At 40.0% G+C, this 19,421-nt stretch overlaps 1 protein-coding gene across 4 annotated transcripts in view; it reads right to left on the bottom strand.

Moving 5' to 3' along the window:
* The window catches only part of LOC107596418 (transcription factor 12-like), a 128,211-nt gene that overhangs the window by 34,236 nt on the left and 74,554 nt on the right, over positions 1-19,421 (bottom strand). For all 4 annotated transcript variants that reach the window (XM_016287149.1, XM_016287151.1, XM_016287150.1 and 1 more), the window contains 3 exons: positions 12,634-12,695; positions 5,672-5,804; positions 5,352-5,404 (listed from right to left, as the gene is read on the bottom strand). In XM_016287149.1, coding sequence (XP_016142635.1) covers positions 5,352-5,404; positions 5,672-5,804; positions 12,634-12,695 — 248 coding nt within the window. The remainder of the gene's footprint in view (positions 1-5,351; positions 5,405-5,671; positions 5,805-12,633; positions 12,696-19,421) is intronic.

Raw genomic sequence — 19,421 nt, 5'->3', positions numbered from 1 at the left:
CTGAAAGTGTGATACATTTAGTACGATAATCCAATGATTTAATTAAATAAATATATAAAATAAATATATACACTTCACATTTCACAGTGAAATGCAGCACTGTGTTCATTTACACGTGAGCAGCTCATAATGATTCTCACAGTGGCTCGATTTGCAGTAAATACAGCAACACACCAGGGTTATTCCACTAAAACCATAAACAACACATTTTAGTAGGGGTGTCCCTGACTAAGGATTTACATACTCGAATCTGAATTTTCGAATCAAGCCGATAGTCGACTGATAGTCGAATCATATGTTTGTGGGCGGGGCAAAATACATTACCAAGACACAATTAGCCTCCTGACGTTATCATACAGGGAAAATGTGTAATGGACGCCTCGCAGATACAAAAATAATGTTTTATGTTTTGATTAAAAGATAGTTAACATTAAACGTCAGCGAAACCCTAAGAATTCACAACATTTTTTACAATAGTGCTCTCATTATAACGTTATGTATATGACAGTAGTTATTAATGTTATGCATTTCTGTTTTGAGCTGTGTGCGCTGAAGATGACCAGTAGAATGAAGCATTTGATAGCAGGTTTTTAATCAATGGGATTTAACTCATCATTTATCTCATATAGAATACGCTTCGTTATTTATAAAACATAACGTTAATATTACTACTTATAGGCTATCTGCACAAAATACCCCAAATGCATATGAATGTGTCTGCGTGGCTCTGAATGAACTCCTTTTGTGGATGCGTTCTTCACGCAACAACGCGCAGAAACACGGCAACTAAACTCTAAAAATTCACAGCGTTTTAGTATAATAGTGTTCTCATTATAATGTTATGTATATGAGAGTCCCAGTCATAGTTATTAATATTCTGCATTGTTGTTTGTCCTGCTCATAATCACCGTAGTACTACAATGAAGCGCTTGCCTTTACTGCAGCGCAACTCAACCAAATGCATCGTATACGAGATAAATTATAGGTTCCTCCTATCAAAGCATCAAATCTTCGACTATTCGGGGTCACCCCTACATTTTAGCAAACGTTTTTGTTACATGAAATAAAAACATTCTCTGAAATAAAATTTAGAGAAAAAAAATAAATAAATAAAAAATAAAATAATAAAAAAGAGTAATATTGGCTATTTGCCAAGGAAAATTTTTTCTACTTTCATTTAGTTTAACCTGTACTAAAATAAAATCTATATAGACATAAAAAAAAAACAATAAAAATGAACAAAATGCGACAAAATTACTTTGTAATTATTCTTTTTTTGCAATTACTAACATTGCGCCGCGTAAACATAAAACCATGTCTGCATTTGTGATCGGAGAAATGACAAACAACAAGCCCTAATCTACACTGCCCAAAAAACTTGCTTTAAATAAATAAAATATAAAAACTCTTTAAATATAAAATAAGTACTTACAGTCTTTGAGTCAGAACAGCCGGCATTGTAGTCTACTCTACCAGGATCAGTAAACAGTCCTCCATAAAATGTGCTGCACACATCTGAATATTTGGTTTGAACTGTTCTGGAACAGTGTTGTAAATACAACTTAACCACTGATTTCTAGTCGTGTCCATTTTTGGAACGCCAAACAAAATCGTTTCGCTTTCACAACGAAACACAGCATCACACACGGCGGCCCTGTGACGACCCCTGGCTGGACTCCGCTTCGTCCACGGTGAAAGCCAATCTGGCGATCCACAGCGCAAAGTTGATGTATTTACTCAGCGACCAGCACGGATCAGCTCCAGGCATGACCAAGCAAATATCGTCCTCTTTTGGAAGAACAAACAAAGTAGTTTCGCTTTCACAACGAATCACACAGCGCATTCACAACATGGCGGCAGCAACAATACTACAGCCAGAATAAAAGTTATGCCTTCTTTCTTTGCGTGAACATTTGGGTGGCTTTAGGCAAATCTTCCCACATAGTGATGTAGACATGTGGGGGTGTGTTAGAACGAGCCGTTTTAGGTAGGTGTGGCTGACTCTTAACTTTTATAAAGAATATCTCTTTGGATTTGAGAATTTAGTCTTTGCAACTTTACAGATTTTCTTTATGCACCAAGAGCTTGTAACACTCCAAAGAGAAAGGAAAAATTGAAATCGCATCAATGGCATGACCCCTTTAATCAGGAAAATCACAATTTGATTTATTTCCCTAAAGCCTTCAGCCCTACTTACAGTATGTCTAATCTTCAAATGTTTAGTGACTGAAAAACAAACATCCGCTATCTTTTTCTAAACCTTTTCCTGCAGTTCAAGTGTTAACATGGTTCCCTCATCTTCTCAAAACAGCAAGTACACAAATCAAACACGGTTATAAATATTTGTACGTCCCCAGTCTACTGCCATGTCTTATTTAGGGCTTTATGTCGTAAAGCATGCCCTCGCTGCTCCAAAAAGAAGCGGATGTTATTCCATAAATATTTACATCTATACGTAAACTACACCGATCCATCAGCCGTGTTGCGTTTAAAAAAGTGATGAGCTGGTAAGAGGTAAATAGTTAAAGTATTTTTAGGTGAGTTGGGGGTTGTATTCCCTGCGGAGGGCCTGATGATGGGAAGCATTGTGTTCATTTTGTTTATCAAGCAGCTCTACGGGCCTCTAGTGGGGCTCGTCTGCTTACACAAGCAAAAGCTTTCAGAGGCATCTGCAGCTGCAAGCCCACTGTACAGGTACCCTGCAGACTGCATGCACAAACACACACACACACACACACACACACACAGCTGCCCCAGCAACCCTACGTGGCTCTGCAGGTGTATCTGTGCCACCGTGGCTATCAGTGCCCTTTATTACCACGTCTAGGTCTTCGACATCTCTTGTCCAATCATGATGACTGATGGCTGACCAAATGCCAGTCCACGCAAACCATCCATATTTTAATGCAAATTTTAGGATATTGTAGTAAAAATGCTGGATGGAAACACAAATATGAGATTAAAATTTCCACTGAGCAACAAAAACATTTACTGGAAACAATTCATAGAAAGATAAAAAAGTAATGGGACTTTATCTGTCTACATGGATCAATAACTAGGATTTAGTGGGATATTCCATAAAAATGCTGGATGGAAACATCAACATGAGTAAAAGAAGGAAGAAAATGCAGATAAAATCACAAATTTCTTGATGCACGTCAAAAAAGGTCACATGACTTTTCCTCAAGTCATATCATTCACTGTTGCTCTTAAGTCCATGTGTACATTGCATGTGATTTACATTTACTCCTAAGAAGAGAATGAACATATGTACAAGCGCAGCTAGAATTTTTCTAACCATGCATACTCTGCATACTCAACTTGCACAAGACGCCTTGAATTTTTCGCATAGTTTGTCCACAAGGCTGCCCATTGTTTCACAGTCAAAAAAAAAAGAGAGAGAAAAAAGAATGAGATGGAACAATAATAACAAATTATTGGAGATGCAACAACAATATATGTTTGCGTTGACGCCCGCATGTATGAAGGAGTTCAGTTTAAACGAGTACAAAATCATTTTAAATATATTTCTTTTTTTTTAAACTCATTTTAATAGAGTTTCATGAACGAGCAGCTGTGCACAGAGACGAATGGCCAAGGTCAGGATTTTTGTTAAATAATACATTAACTTTTGGTTTGTTTTTTCACCAAACCCTATTGTAAAGCCCCAAAACACCTGGAATACAAGACATGTGTCACATGGGACCATTCTGTCGTTTTTTTTATTATAATTTTTTTTTTTAAAGGAATGAGTGGGACATTTTTTGAAAATTCTCCTTTTGTGGTCCTAAAAAGAAAGATGGCATTAAAACAACACAAGGGTGAGTAAATGATCACTTCATTTTCATTTTTGGGTGAACTATCCCTTTAATAAAACAGCCCTAGTGGTTTCCACAATTTTACATTTATATTTCGAGTCAATTTTCCTAAAATGTGATGATTTTGTGCTCTTGAACACACGGAATGGAAAAGCTGCTTTATTTACAAATTATTTGAACAATTTTAAAATTTTTTGCATACATTCGCAACTTAGATGGAAACATAGGTACTAACACACTCTCATCAGTTGTGAGTGGGATTTCAAAGAGAATCCATCCTTTCTTACAAGAGTAGAGTTCTATATTCCTGGTGTGCACCGTCACTGCACTACCCTGCGCTGAATTGAGCTGCTTTGAGTTATGAATCACACAAGTGCACCTGCGGCCATGTGTTAAGTAGTGACAAATAAAAGCCCTATGTCCATTTACACAACAAAGAGATGTACACCACGAGGCCACCAATCTCTCCTCAACCCCCTTACCACCCCACCTCTCCGTCTTTTTCTGTCTTAGCTTGTTTTTTCCTCTGGCATTAATAGCGAGAAGTATCTGGCTCCCCGTTTCCCCTGAGTCTCGTATCACCAGAGCGACTCCGTTCCAGACAAGCTACGACTCAAACACAAATTTAAAGACAAAAAGTGCATTGCGCAACTTCTTATTCACGTATCGCGGAAGAGTCGCGCTTGATTTCTCGCCTGTGCGCCATGTGATTATTGAGAGCTCACGAAGACTAATCCTGCTGCCACGCAGCCCTCAAAGGCCTCGTTTTTTTCTGCGGGAGGAATCCGAATCCTGCCGTATTAACGTGAGGGGGATCTCTGTGCTAAAGCCGCTGTATTCACGCATTCACTGTGACCAGCACTGCGGTTTGAGGGAGAATCTAAAAGGAGGCTTTCACTATCTGACCTCCGTTTTCCCACAATGACTGTTCGAATGTGCGATTTATGCATACAGAAAGGTTGGGAGGGAGTTGGGTTAACGGAGGTCACAGGCGGAGTCAAGCTGAGCTCCACACTTCCTCCGAATCCTAATGTCTGGCACTCCACTGGGATTATCGCCCATGGAAATTTCGCCCCAATTCCGCGTTATTAATCTCTGTCTGTCCTCCTGTTCTGGCTACATAATGACTAATTAAACATCAAAAGAGCTGTGGTGGGGATGCGGCATGACAGCTCGTGTCCCTGAGCCCTTGTTCCCGTGGGAAAGGGGAGGAGAGGGGGGCGAGCGCTGACGGGGCGGCCTCACAAATCAATCAAGCATCATTACCTCACACCTACGCCCGCTGCGCTCCAAACGGAGGATCCGCAAATACAACAGAGCTGATTTGAGAGGCAGGTTTGGCCTCCCGTGTGCACACGCCCGACATACGCACAGGTACACGCCGCCGCCGTGTCAGAGGATGACTTTGATAAGACGGAATTCAAAAACGTGTGCCGCCGTACCAACGGCTTTCATTAAATGTGTCTGTTTGTGCACTAGCATCTATTTTTAAAGCAAAGCGATGGCAGGAAGATGCAATGATGCTATACTCACAGATGTAGGCAGGCCAGGAGGGGGCTTGCGCACTTTCTTTGTTTGCAGAGGATCTGTGGAGAGAATACAAAAACAACTTTGAGACATATGAGGGGAAAAAAGAATAAACAAGCATGCGGAGGCACTCAGTCAGATGTCTCTTTGATTACAGGTTTACAAAGACAAATATGAAAGCATCAGTGTGGCAGAAATCGAGGAATTCAATGTAAAAAATAAAAGCTAATGCTGAAAAATGTATATTTCCAGTAGTGTCCATTATTATACATAACCATGGCATTGTAGTCATGCTTCCTCATTGAGGGCATCAGACAGGCACTAACCCAGTGAAGCAGAGTCCTGAAGGGAGCGTCTTCGTGGATTGGAACCAGTATAAGAGTAGAATGGTGTGGGCGACTTCCCAGAGGTGGTGACAGGCCCTGGGCTTGCCAGCCCCATGTCCGACCTCAGACTAGACTGTACAGAAAAAAATAAAAGAGTTCAGGGCCAAGAGCCAACATCATAATGTACAAAAAAGTGAATGTGTGTGCAAAAACATATTTTGAAATTAAATCAAAACAAAAATAAACTGAAATACAGAAAAACAAATAACAGAAAAGCCGATGACTGTTTTCACAATATGGTTGACAACCCATGAATGGCTGATATTAACATTCTATACTTTAATATTCTATACACTTATCAAATAAGTTACAAATAAAAACTAAAATCAATCATTTAAATACCAAAACTGAGTTTAGGCATTACAACATTATAATGTACAATATGAAAAAAAATTATTTTGATATTTGCAAAAGATTACATACAAAGATTAGTGTTTGGAATTATTTGTTTCTAAAAAATATCTTTATATGACTGTTAGATGGCAAATGCAATTTAAAATGTTAAAAAGGTGAAACAAAAAATGCTCTTAGTTACGTATACAACATATATGCCACTACTGAATTTGGAAAAAATAAATAAATCTATTTCAGATAGATTAACCTAACTGTGATATAAGATATAAAATGACATGGTGTCAAGCCCAAAGTTTTAACGTAAAACATTAAAGAATTAAAAAAAAATTGGAAACAAAGAAAATATATAAAATAATGAAATTCATGTACATTTTTTTCAATTCAACCGAAGTCTTACACCGATAATATCAGTAATAAAAAAAGTTCATTCTGAGTAAGAAAATGCTAAATACAAGCCTTTAATGTAACAGGGCTTTTGAACTGTCAGTTTAAAAGTAAAAAATAAATAAAATGAGCATCACCCAGATTAAAATATAAAATATGATGTGATGTATGACTACTTCAGATACTGTGTGACCCCTGAATGAAGGTTTTGTGCTTCACAGAAGGACACAATCAGAACTCGTTATGGGGAAAAAAAAGCTGAGAGTTTTTCTGCTCTTTCCTCTCTTTACTGAACACAATTGTGCAGTTATTGATGTGAGAGTGCCAGCAGCTCAGTGAAGTCCAAGGAGAAATCGATCCAATCAGTCTGACCTAGTGATTCCCTCCCCTTCTGCTCCCGGTGAACTGCTATTGATCAGAGCCCCAGGGCATATCCACACGCAGCCAGGGACACATCCTCACTTAAAGGAGCAGCAGGCTCAGGAGAGTGAAGGAAGAGAAAGCCAAAGAGAAGGGGGGGGGGGGGGGGGGGTGTACGACAGTGGCCCGGCTCAAGCCTCATTAAACCATCTGTCTGATCTTAGGAGCTGTCAGCTCCCCTGTAAAAAACTGTGCTGGCTTAACTTGATAAAACACCCGGTATAGAGCCCATGAAGTCGACAGGGCCTCTAGACTGTCGACGGAGAGCCAATTATGTGAGGAGAGAAGAGAGACAGTGGCCCCAAACCCGTGTCTGATGACTGGGAGATTAGCGTAGGCTTCAGGTTTTGTAAATGGTTTTCCCAGAGGCTATCGCACCCTTGACCAACATCCACTCCGTCGCTCAACCCAGCAAACTGGGTTAAGAGGCCAATTAGAGAAGAAGCCCAATTAGCCTAATCGTCTGCTGAGTTAAAGAGTAGTGTGGGGAGGGGGATGAAAGAGTGACTGAGAACAGAAAGAATCAGGTAACAGGACTCATACTGAGAGACCCAGCATGCATTAGAGAGTGGCTTTTGACTACTGTACCTCACCTCTTAACACAAACTAAAATCACACTAAATATTAATAAAGAACCATGATTACACATTATAAGTATAATTATGGTTGTAAATTTGACTACTATTTTGTGTGATTTTAGTTTGTATCATATTTATCTCATAAATAATTTGTATTATCGAGGTTTTATCAATTAACTTCATTAGACACCATCTTTGATGATAGGTTTGTATTAAATCATATAACAAAATAAAATGGATTATTTTTAGGGTGAAAACAAAACTGATTTCATAGGGCCCTAAATTAAATGGTAGCTTACTCTGTGGAGTTTAATTGTGAACAAACAATTTATGTTACATTCATTATCAAGGTCTGACAAACATGTGAAAAGCGCTTCCTTCCCCATTAATGGTAAATTAATATCATGATAAATATTGATATTGTATGATAGAAAAAAATATTGGAATAATATTTTTGGCCATATCGCTTATTCCTGGTATACAGGAAAATAAATTCAATATCAAAGTCAGATAGAAGTCATAATCAAAGCGCTTGTCGAGGCTTACAGAAGAAAGCACTTAAAAATAGCTACTCCTTCTTGAATTCAGCCGTTTAAAACAAGGGCCATCAGATCGTGTGAAAATCAGGTTGGCTTCTCCTTTACTGCAGGAGGAATGAGGGGGGGAAAGTGACAGGCTGTCAGGGAGGTGGCATCATTGACATTGACATGGCAAAGCAGACTGACTAGTGTTGCCTTTGTTCAATGATATGAAATCCTCACAGCAATATTATCTTCTTACTTTTAGCCGCGATGCAAAAGCAAGACAGGAAAGTGCCGGGGTCAGATGAAAGACCGATAGAATACTAATTTAACATTCGGGAGAGAGTGATTTCAGGGAGATTTGCTGAGGTTTATTATAGTGATGTGAAATTAGTCGAATCCTATTTAAAGATTACATTCAGAGAACTGGTGGTTCCATGAAACAAAAGGGGATTAGTGAGATCTTTGTTAAATTAAATATAGAATTAATAAGAAATGTACATTTCCTGAAGAAAAACGTGTACGATGCCAGGCTGTTGCTAAGTAAAAAAAAGAATAAAAAAAGAGCCCAACCTCTAGTCATATTCAGGTTTCTAGATAGGACGTGGGTATATGAAATATTTTTTTCATCTTCCAGGTGAAAATCGTAAGTCTGATTTCTTAGAAAAGTAATAATACACCTCTCGCCAACAAGCCACATGATTTGAGGTATCATTCACATCTTCTGCACAAACATTTCAGGATGAGTTACACAGCGACGTTTAATACTTGGGGGGGGGGCGGTTGGAGTGTGTTCAAATCCCTAATACTGAGTATAAGCGATCACAATGGCGATATACTGACAAAAGCCCTGTTCAGTTCTCTTCAGGGTATGAATGTTTATGTGTGAACATGGCCGTGTGTTAGCAGGTGAGGGGAAAATTACTGCCCTCAGTGGTTTAGCCTTTAAAACAAGTACTCAGCTTACATGACAGTCCGGTCAATCTTGTGGATACTGAGAAGTAGTGTTCATTATAAGAACACTTGACAGAATCACTGGGGCTTCTGAGCCCGCTCACATCTGAACAATCATCTTCCTGAGTGAAATGTCAGGCAGATTGGTGGAGATAATAGCAGTCATCTGTCAACCGCATCCTGCCGCAACAATCATAATAATCCTCCACACAGGGGACGGGAGCAAAGCTTACCTACAGCCACCGCGCCGCTGAATGCAGCTCTCTACCGCTTGCCTCTTATCGCTTCTGTATTTTCACATTTCTCATGTTTGGATCATGGCATTTCATGCAACAAGGTTAAAGATTGCAACGGAAGGGTAGCCTTTAGTGAGATGTTGTCAAATATATTCCAAAGCAACAGCGAGCAACAAATGAATAAACTGTATCATTTTAGGATGTATAATGTAAAAAACATTTAACTGTCAAATAAAGCTTCTCTTTCCTGCAGAGAGATACATATGTATGGCTATACTGGTCAAGCATTTAGGTTTTGATTCACTAAAGAGGCTCATAAGTATCATTTGATCTGACTTTACTGGTAGCATTGAATGGTTTTTACTCACTAAAAACTTTATTAGAGTCATTAGTTCAGGAATCGAACTGCATTGGTCATATTGTACGGTATTGAAAAAAAAAAAGATTCAAGAGTCATTTGTTTAGGAATCAAACTACACTGCAACTGTGAGATTCGGATTCAATTGCCTCTTAAATGGATAATTCACCCCAAAATGAAAATTCTATGATTGTGGAACACAAACGAAGATATTTTGAAGAATAATGGTAACCAAACAGTTTAGGTTACCATTGATTTTAATCGTACGGACAAAAACACAACACTGAAACATTTTTCATTTTGTGTTATGCAGACGAATGAAGGTTTGAAATAACATGAAGTCAAGTATATTTTCATTTTTGAGTTAACTATTTGAGTGTTATTTTGTTCAGGTATCTGACTATAGTACTGAATGGTAGTAATGAATGGTTTTGATTCACACAAAAATGGCCTTATAAAGGTCATTACTTATGTAATTTAACTACATTGTTTACACTGTAACCAGGGTCATTTGTTTGGGAATCAAGCAAAACTGTTTGCGCTGTTTATTTCTGATTTTCTATGAAGAACTGATTTGTAGAAGTCATTAGTTTAGGAGTTGGACTATGTTGGCGGCATTGTATGATTTTTATTCACTTAAAAAAACTGGTTCATAACCGTTCAGGAATCTGACTACACAGTCTGTGAAATATGTTTCATGCAGGAAACACAGAGTATTGTTGTATGTTTTTCGGTCCACATCAGACAAAGAATGCACTTGCGAGAATCGTTAATGGTTCAAAATAAGAAGTGGTTCTCATTTCCCAAGCCTACATGAAATCCACTGTTTTTGTTGCTGAATTACTTGCTAGTAAAAGATAGCAGCCAATGAGATGCTTGGCAGGCAGAGATACAGGGGCCACAGCTGGCTGAGACAGTTTGAATATTTAACTCAATAAAAGGTGTACAGTTCCACATCAGGTTCAAATGATGCAATAATACCTTGCTGAGGGAGAGGTTTAGCCTGCAAATGATGACAAACCTCATAAAAAGACGGGCTGCTTGGCTTTGTGAAAATCCTGTAACCGCTTCCCATCACTGCCAAACACTTGATAGATTACTAGTGCAGATATTTCCATTCTTGGCACTCGCTGAACAAATAGGGCCTTTTATTAGGTTCCGCAATGTGCATTGCTCAATTTTCGAAGCAGACTGGGTTATTAGGCGCCCGATTCGCGTATTAAAAACACTGCTTCTCTGATAATCTCTGCACCTGATAGTCATCTGTTTATATGCGTGCGGCAGACGCGGTGGCCGTATTAACACGCAGGGTTCAGAATATTAATGCAGCCAGCCTGCAGCCCGCATTCTTCCCACATTCTCCCAGGAACCTAACGGCTTTTTCGCTCTTCCTGTTTTTCTTCAGCGACTAGACAAACTGAGTCTCTGCCAGGCTCTGATCTGTGCAGCTGCAGGCCAGCATAAATTCCCCAGTTCCCACACAAAATGTCTGGACTGGCATTCCCTTTCAGAAAGCTCTTTTATGAATGAGCGAACGCGCCGGAGAGCCAGCCGTGTTTTCATTCGTTCTGACTAGCGCCATTCACTGCTTGCAAACCACACGGCGCTTTTAAAGGTGCGCTTGTGTGTTTCTCCTCTCCTGAGATGGGCGCTGGGCTCGGAGGGCGAGGTTATTAAAGGGTCGTCCAGGTCGAGGGCTGCGCTGACCTCACACTTAAGCTGGAGAGGTAGCCTTCCTCTAATATCGTCTCTTAGCCGTGACATTAAATTTAATCTTAAAGCTAAGACCCTGCATGCTCACTAAATCCTTCTGCTAATAACCATAAGGTATAGAACTAATATGCAATGCAATAATAATGAACTAGGATGGAAAAGAGTTTATTTCTTGGTTTCCCAGTACTCATTACCACAAGGTTGGAGAGGGGGCGAACAAAATGTTAACAGAGCAAAAGTGCAAGCAACAGGCGATTAAAAAAAATGTGGAGGGAAAAAAGGGTGGGGGGGTCTCCAAGTATACTCTCTGACTGACTGACGTCAACCATGTCAGAGAGAATGAGCAGGCAGGAGAGCGAGAGAGCGAGAGCGGGGTGGTGTGCTCACACAATCCTGTCTTTGTTTGAAACATCTGTGTGGCTGAGGGAGGGGAGCAGGGCCGGGCTCTGTGACCCCGCTTTAATGGAAGTGCTGAAAGTCATGTTTCTGTGTGCTGAAGGCCTGCTCCCTACACATAAACACTCCCTCTAAATCACACATTAAATGCTATTAAAAGCATTCATATTAAAAGCATTCAGACATCACAAAACACTCTTTCAGCATCATCTGATGTGAAAAACTGAGCAGAAACTATAAACACAGTTCCCACTGCTTTTGAGCAATTTCCCAGACTTTCTGATGACTTTTCTCAGTTGTGATTATCAAATGATTTAGGCACCACTTTATATTTTTGGTTACAATTAGTTAACGAATTACAGTAGGTATCACAAAAAATACATTAATGTTCATTTATACAACATTTATTCAATTATAAAAAAGTATACACATTGGTATACAATACATTCATTCAGTTTTTAAATTTTTTTATATGTTTGCAAGGACAGATTAATCTCATCAAATGTAACAGTAAAAAAATATAATATTACGAAAGATTTTCATTTCAAATAAAATCTGTTCTCTTTAGAATGCTTTTGTGAAGGATCATGTGACACTGAAGACCAGAGTAGGAAAAGGAATAAATTATATTTTACAATATATTAAAATAGAAAACAGTTATTTTAGAATGTAATAATATTTAACAACATTGCCGTTTACGTAGTGAGCGCAAGAGATTATTTCAAAAACATTAAAAAAATCTTCCCCCCTTCCAAAAAAAACCCCATCCCAAATACTGTAGTTTAGAGCTCAGCTTAACTAAAAAAAATTGTATATTCACTACAGTAATTCCCAAGACTGTTTATGATTTTATTCATTTCCACTTTGGATTTGGCACGTTCACTTTCAGCACTCTGGTAGTTGTGATGAATCAAGGGCTAAGTGAGATTCACACAAAAGCAAAAACTATGTAAAAACATAATAATAAAAGGGAAGTTGTAGTTGTTACCTGGCATCCAGAGACGCCTGGCTCTCTTCCATAACCAGAGAACTGAGGCCTCTCAGACTTGCCTATAGATAAACAAAGAGACAAACAATCAGAACAGCACCATACACATTAACCATATAAACATTAATCAAGTGGAAAAAGAGGGAGATTTCAAGGAAGACAAACAATGACTGCCAAAACTCACACATTCCGTGTGAGTGAGCTCTGGCAGTTGAAGGCTGCTGAAGGTCAGAAGGAACTGGTTTATATTTCATATTACATCAGTAATGTGTGATTTATTTCTGTGTGTATTTTTTCTAGCTGTCCATCAGACAGGGCACGTCTGACAGTAAACAACAGGGTCAGACGGGTCTCAGTCGATGATACTAATCCATCTCCATCCTTTTCCTGTAGCAGAAACAGCCCGTGAGCTTGCAAGGGGCAAATAAAAAGTGCACAGCGCACAGCCGTATGAATCATGCACTTCACAATATCCAAACTCAGCAGTTTCAAGCTCTCTGCGAGAAAAAACAGGAGACTCCTAAAGGAAAATGATAAACAACTCTAAAAACATCATATATTATACTTGTCAGACTTTCAAACATTTGAACAAACACAGCAGTGAAGCTAAATTCTGTTTACTCCAGGGAACAGGTAAATAGTTTTGTTACTTAAATTCGGATGCTGAAAGTATTTGCGTTACACCTTCTGCGTTCAGGTTCGGTTCTGCTGCGCTCAGGTGCACGAGGCCATGTGTCTGCGAGCGTGCGAGTTTCTGAGACGCAGCCGTAATCAGGTACAGTGGTTTAACGGAAAACGCTGCTTCCCCTGTGGTGTAAACTCATCTCAATCGACGTGATATAACATTTGAGAGTTGCACTCCTGCAAAGGAAGAGGGAGTATAGTTGTGGGTAAACTACTGCGCTCCCTCCCCCTTAGTCACCACAAAAGAATAAAACATCTGTCTTTCTGCGACTTTAAAGGTTAGGAGGCTTTTTTCACTCATCCTGACTTCCTGGGCTGCTATTCAGCTAGGTTTAGGTTTCTGAGTTTGTTGGCGCACGTGGGCAGTCTTTCCTCTACAGATGCACTCGTGTCCAGCACTGAAATATTCATTTACAGCATGTGTTTTGTCACACACTCTCTGTCCACGCTGAATAATTTATAAGACCGCGTTGTTGTTTTAGATCCTGGCAGAGCTGGAAGCGCTGCTCATGAAAAACATCCTCCCTCGGTCTGGGTCTCTCGGATGCAGCGAGCAGTTGCACGCATGGTTTGGCATGCTCTCGTGCAGCGTAACCCAGCCATGCACTGTAACATGTCGAGGGACCTTAATGCGATCAGCGCCGTAACCTCAGCCACTAAGGAGGAGTCCCAGAGGATCTGAACGGTAAACATGCGTTTAACTGTCTAGCATGCCAGAGTGAACGGCCGACCTGCGCTAACAGCAGTGACAGACCCGAACAAAGAGATGAACCTATTCACCTGACTGCACTAGGTTTAGGTTTCTGAGTTTGTTGGCACACGTGGGCAGTCTTTCCTCTACAGATGCACTCGTGTCCAGCACTGAAATATTCATTTACAGCATGTGTTTTGTCACACACTCTCTGTCCACGCTGAATAATTTATAAGACCGCGTTGTTGTTTTAGATCCTGGCAGAGCTGGAAGCGCTACTCATGAAAAACATCCTCCCTCGGTCTGGGTCTCTCGGATGCAGCGAGCAGTTGCACGCATGGTTTGGCATGCTCTCGTGCAGCGTAACCCAGCCATGCACTGTAACATGTCGAGGGACCTTAATGCGATCAGCGCCGTAACCTCAGCCACTAAGGAGGAGTCCCAGAGGATCTGAACGGTAAACATGCGTTTAACTGTCTAGCATGCCAGAGTGAACGGCCGACCTGTGCTAACAGCAGTGACAGACCCGAACAAAGAGATGAACCTATTCACCTGACTGCACAAATACACCCACATACTGTCAGAGTCATAAATTACGACACGCACAGTTTTAAATAATTTAAAAAATCACCCACATACAGTATATAGCTAAAAAGAGAACTTGTATAATTAGTGAGAAAAATGCTTTAAAAAAAATCATCTCGGGAGCATAAATGACAAGTATATTAGTATATTTAAATAGCATATTATATATATGTGTATGTATAAGAAAAATAATAAAAAAAGTTTATCTATCATAGTTATTGTGCTACATTAAAAAATTATAAATATACATTTTACATACCAAATAAATTATATTTCAGTATTATTATTATTTGTAACTAATTCTAACAATTTTTTTTTTAAATCACTATATACAGTTCATTATAAAATAATGAATTAAAAATAAATCGGTAATAAAGAAATAATTGGGGGGGGGAATGCTTTTTTTATTTTTAAGAAAAAGACATGTAGGAGCAGCAGATGAAGAAAAGTGTGAAAAAAGGAACCGGATGAGGGGAACAGAAAAATTAAGAATGACTCTGAGAGCTGTGGAGGAAGAGGAGACCCATGGGGGCCTGATATTCAGAGAGAAAGTGAGAGAACGAGAGCGAGCGGTGGAAAATTATTGGGCGTGCGTTCAAAACACCGAGCGTTCCAAAAGCTGAAAGCATCCAAAGGCGAAGAAAGGCAAAGCGAGGGGGGGAGAAAAAGTCTCTCGGAATGTTAAAAATCAACAATGTAAGACAGCTCTTCCACTTAGATCCTGGCAGAGCTGGAAGCGCTGCTCATGAAAAACATCCTCCCTCGGTCTGGGTCTCTCGGATGCAGCGAGCAGTTGCACGCATGGTTTGGCATGCTCTCGTGCAGCGTAACCCAGCCATGCACTGTAACATGTCGAGGGACCTTAATGCGATCAGCGCCGTAACCTCAGCCACTAAGGAGGAGTCCCAGAGGATCTGAACGGTAAACATGCGTTTAACTGTCTAGCATGCCAGAGTGAACGGCCGACCTGCGCTAACAGCAGTGACAGACCCGAACAAAGAGATGAACCTATTCACCTGACTGCACAAATACACCCACATACTGTCAGAGTCATAAATTATGACACGCAGTTTTAAATAATTTAAAAAATCACCCACATATATAGCTAAAAAGAGAACTTGTTTAATTAGTGAGAAAAATGCTTTAAAAAAAATCATCTCGGGAGCATAAATGACTAGTATATTTAAATAGCATATTATATATATGTGTATGTATAAGAAAAAGAATAAAAAAAGTTTATCTATCATAGTTATTGTGCTACATTAAAAAATTATAAATATACATTTTACATACCAAATAAATTATATTTCAGTATTATTATTATTTGTAACTAATTCTAACTAATTTTTTTTTTAAATCACTATATACAGTTCATTATAAAATAATGAATTAAAAATAAATCGGTAATAAAGAAATAATTGGGGGGGGGAATGCTTTTTTTATTTTTAAGAAAAAGACATGTAGGAGCAGCAGATGAAGAAAAGTGTGAAAAAAGGAACCGGATGAGGGGAACAGATATTTAAATAGCATATTATATATATGTGTATGTATAAGAAAAAGAATAAAAAAAGTTTATCTATCATAGTTATTGTGCTACATTAAAAAATTATAAATATACATTTTACATACCAAATAAATTATATTTCAGTATTATATTATTTGTAACTAATTCTAACTAATTTTTTTTTTAAATCACTATATACAGTTCATTATAAAATAATGAATTAAAAATAAATCGGTAATAAAGAAATAATTGGGGGGGGGGGGAATGCTTTTTTTATTTTTAAGAAAAAGACATGTAGGAGCAGCAGATGAAGAAAAGTGTGAAAAAAGGAACCGGATGAGGGGAACAGAAAAATTAAGAATGACTCTGAGAGCTGTGGAGGAAGAGGAGACCCATGGGGGCCTGATATTCAGAGAGAAAGTGAGAGAACGAGAGCGAGCGGTGGAAAATTATTGGGCGTGCGTTCAAAACACCGAGCGTTCCAAAAGCTGAAAGCATCCAAAGGCGAAGAAAGGCAAAGCGAGGGGGGGAGAAAAAGTCTCTCGGAATGTTAAAAATCAACAATGTAAGACAGCTCTTCCACTGCTATAGCAATTTGTTTAAGTGTTACTGGCGAGTGTTTGTGCCAAGCAGGCTGCTGGCTGTGGCGCTGATGTTTGAGGAAGCAGTGCCAGCTAGCGCAGCTGTGAGGCCACTGCCCCCACCCTCCACACCCCTTCCTCTCCTCTACTCTCTCGGCCAAGACACTCTCGGAGACACAGAGAGAGAGAGAGAGTTCAGAGAATATGCGAGACAGCAGGTGAGAGGAAGTGACAGACAGTGAGTACATGTGTGAGAAGGGGTCACTAGGGGGAATCTCTCCAGAAATGAACTTCAAGAAGTGGGCATTGAGGCTGTTGATTAGCCACGTCCTCTACAGCCCAGCAAGCCCCTCTCTCCTCCTTTTATCTCATCACGCCCTCCTCCTCCTCCTCTTAGCTGGAGCGATGACAGACGGACGAAGGGGGGTTGACCTGATCAATACCCGCCTCACTGCTTCTCCTGGCCTCCCCTCTCTGCTCGCCTACCCCTGCACCGCGACACATCATACATTATAGAAGCGGAATCTGACTGCCTCCTCTTAGCTGGAGCGATGACAGACGGACGAAGGGGGGTTGACCTGATCAATACCCGCCTCACTGCTTCTCCTGGCCTCCCCTCTCTGCTCGCCTACCCCTGCACCGCGACACATCATACATTATAGAAGCGGAATCTGACTGCGGATGATGAATGTTCCGGCCTCGCCGGGCTTTAGGGGAAGGGCTGACGCTAGGGATGGCGGCACCACCAGCGCACGGGGAAGCGCGGAGGTTAGCCACCGTGCTATAGGTTATCGATGCCCCTGCTGACTCAAAGCTAATGAGCGTTCTAGTCACACAATCTATCAAACAGGTGACTGGGGAGCCTGGAAGAGCAGAGGATGTTTACAGAGAATGGCCGCAACAGAAGGAAACTGATGAGGTTATGAAGTTTGATGAGAAAAGGCTATGCCAGGGAAACCATGGGATCACTGAAGATTGAAGACTAGTCATATAGAGATGGTGAATGTCTGGGGATGTAGCTGGGATAATAAGGATCAGTGCTGCTGCAGCTAGCAGTCCGCTCATTTACATAGACGTTTGGAAAACTAGGAGAGTTGGAGCATGTGACCTTGTCAGTCAGCAGGGGAGCGTTAACGGCCCCACCAACATAACAGCTCCTGCAACTCTCCACATGGCGTCTGGGAACAACAAATACATTGGAATTTCTTTGTGGCTCCTGATCAATACCCGCCTCACTGCTTCTCCTGGCCTCCCCTCTCTGCTCGCCTACCCCTGCACCGCGACACATCATACATTATAGAAGCGGGATCTGACTGCGGATGATGAATGTTCCGGCCTCGCCGGGCTTTAGGGGAAGGGCTGACGCTAGGGATGGCGGCACCACCAGCGCACGGGGAAGCGCGGAGGTTAGCCACCATGCTATAGGTTATCGATGCCCCTGCTGACTCAAAGCTAATGAGCGTTCTAGTCACACAATCTATCAAACAGGTGACTGGGGAGCCTGGAAGAGCAGAGGATGTTTACAGAGAATGGCCGCAACAGAAGGAAACTGATGAGGTTATGAAGTTTGATGAGAAAAGGCTATGCCAGGGAAACCACGGGATCACTGAAGATGGAAGATTAGTCATATAGAGATGGTGAATGTCTGGGGATGTAGCTGGGATAACAAGGATCAGTGCTGCTGCACCTAGCAGTCCGCTCATTTACATAGACGTTTGGAAAACTAGGAGAGTTGGAGCATGTGACCTTGTCAGTCAGCAGGGGAGCGTTAACGGCCCCACCAACATAACAGCTCCTGCAACTCTCCACATGGCGTCTGGGAACAACAAATACATTGGAATTTCTTTGTGGCTCTATATTGGTACTATATTGGTTATCGGCCTATATGCGAGATATTTTTAATTTACTGAGTTACTGGATATATGCATCTTATTTTTAACGCAAGTGTGGGTGCGATCTATTGTAACTTGAATGTGCGAGGCTTCCGGTGTCATTCGCCGGTGTCCGGTGTCATTATTTTAGCTGTACAAAAACAGTTTGTTATGCTGCTTGATATTGCAAAATGAAATTGTTTTAATCATTATTTTAATTTATTAGTGTCATCATAAAGACATTGGTTTGTAGTGCAAATAGTTTTACCTTTTACTGCTCGTTGCAGCTCTATAGCAGCTAATGAATCGGACGTCATGCACATTCACAGAAAACAGCTTACTTTTGCATTGCAAAATAAGGTAGATATTTAATTGTGCATCCTCATTTCCCGTTTTTACATTTACTTTGCTGTCATTTAACGCATCTTTAAACATCACATGCTCATGCACACACACCTGTAGGCAGAGTACATGCTGCAGACCACAACATAACGCAAATATAGTAGTGTTACGACAGCGCGAATGATATTTGGTGATTTCAGCAGCCATAGCCATATATCGATAATGAAACCTATAAAAATTAAAACAAAAAAAAGAAAAAAAACAAAAATATATTATAGGGCAATCAAATCAATTAATCATGATGAATCACATCCCAAATAAAAGTTGTGTTTAAATATGTGTGTACTGTGTATATTTATATGTATAAATAATAGACACACATTCATGTACATATTTAAGAAATATATGTAATATACATTTATATATGATATCATATATAAATATGAATATATGTATGTATATATATATATATATATATATATATATATATATATATACACACACATATATATATATACACAGTACAAACA

The sequence above is a fragment of the Sinocyclocheilus grahami genome, unplaced genomic scaffold, assembly GCF_001515645.1.
Source record: "Sinocyclocheilus grahami isolate Dianchi unplaced genomic scaffold, SAMN03320097.WGS_v1.1 scaffold219.1, whole genome shotgun sequence".
NCBI classification, from domain to species: domain Eukaryota; kingdom Metazoa; phylum Chordata; class Actinopteri; order Cypriniformes; family Cyprinidae; genus Sinocyclocheilus; species Sinocyclocheilus grahami.
This window is presented reverse-complemented; position numbering and strand designations above follow the sequence as displayed.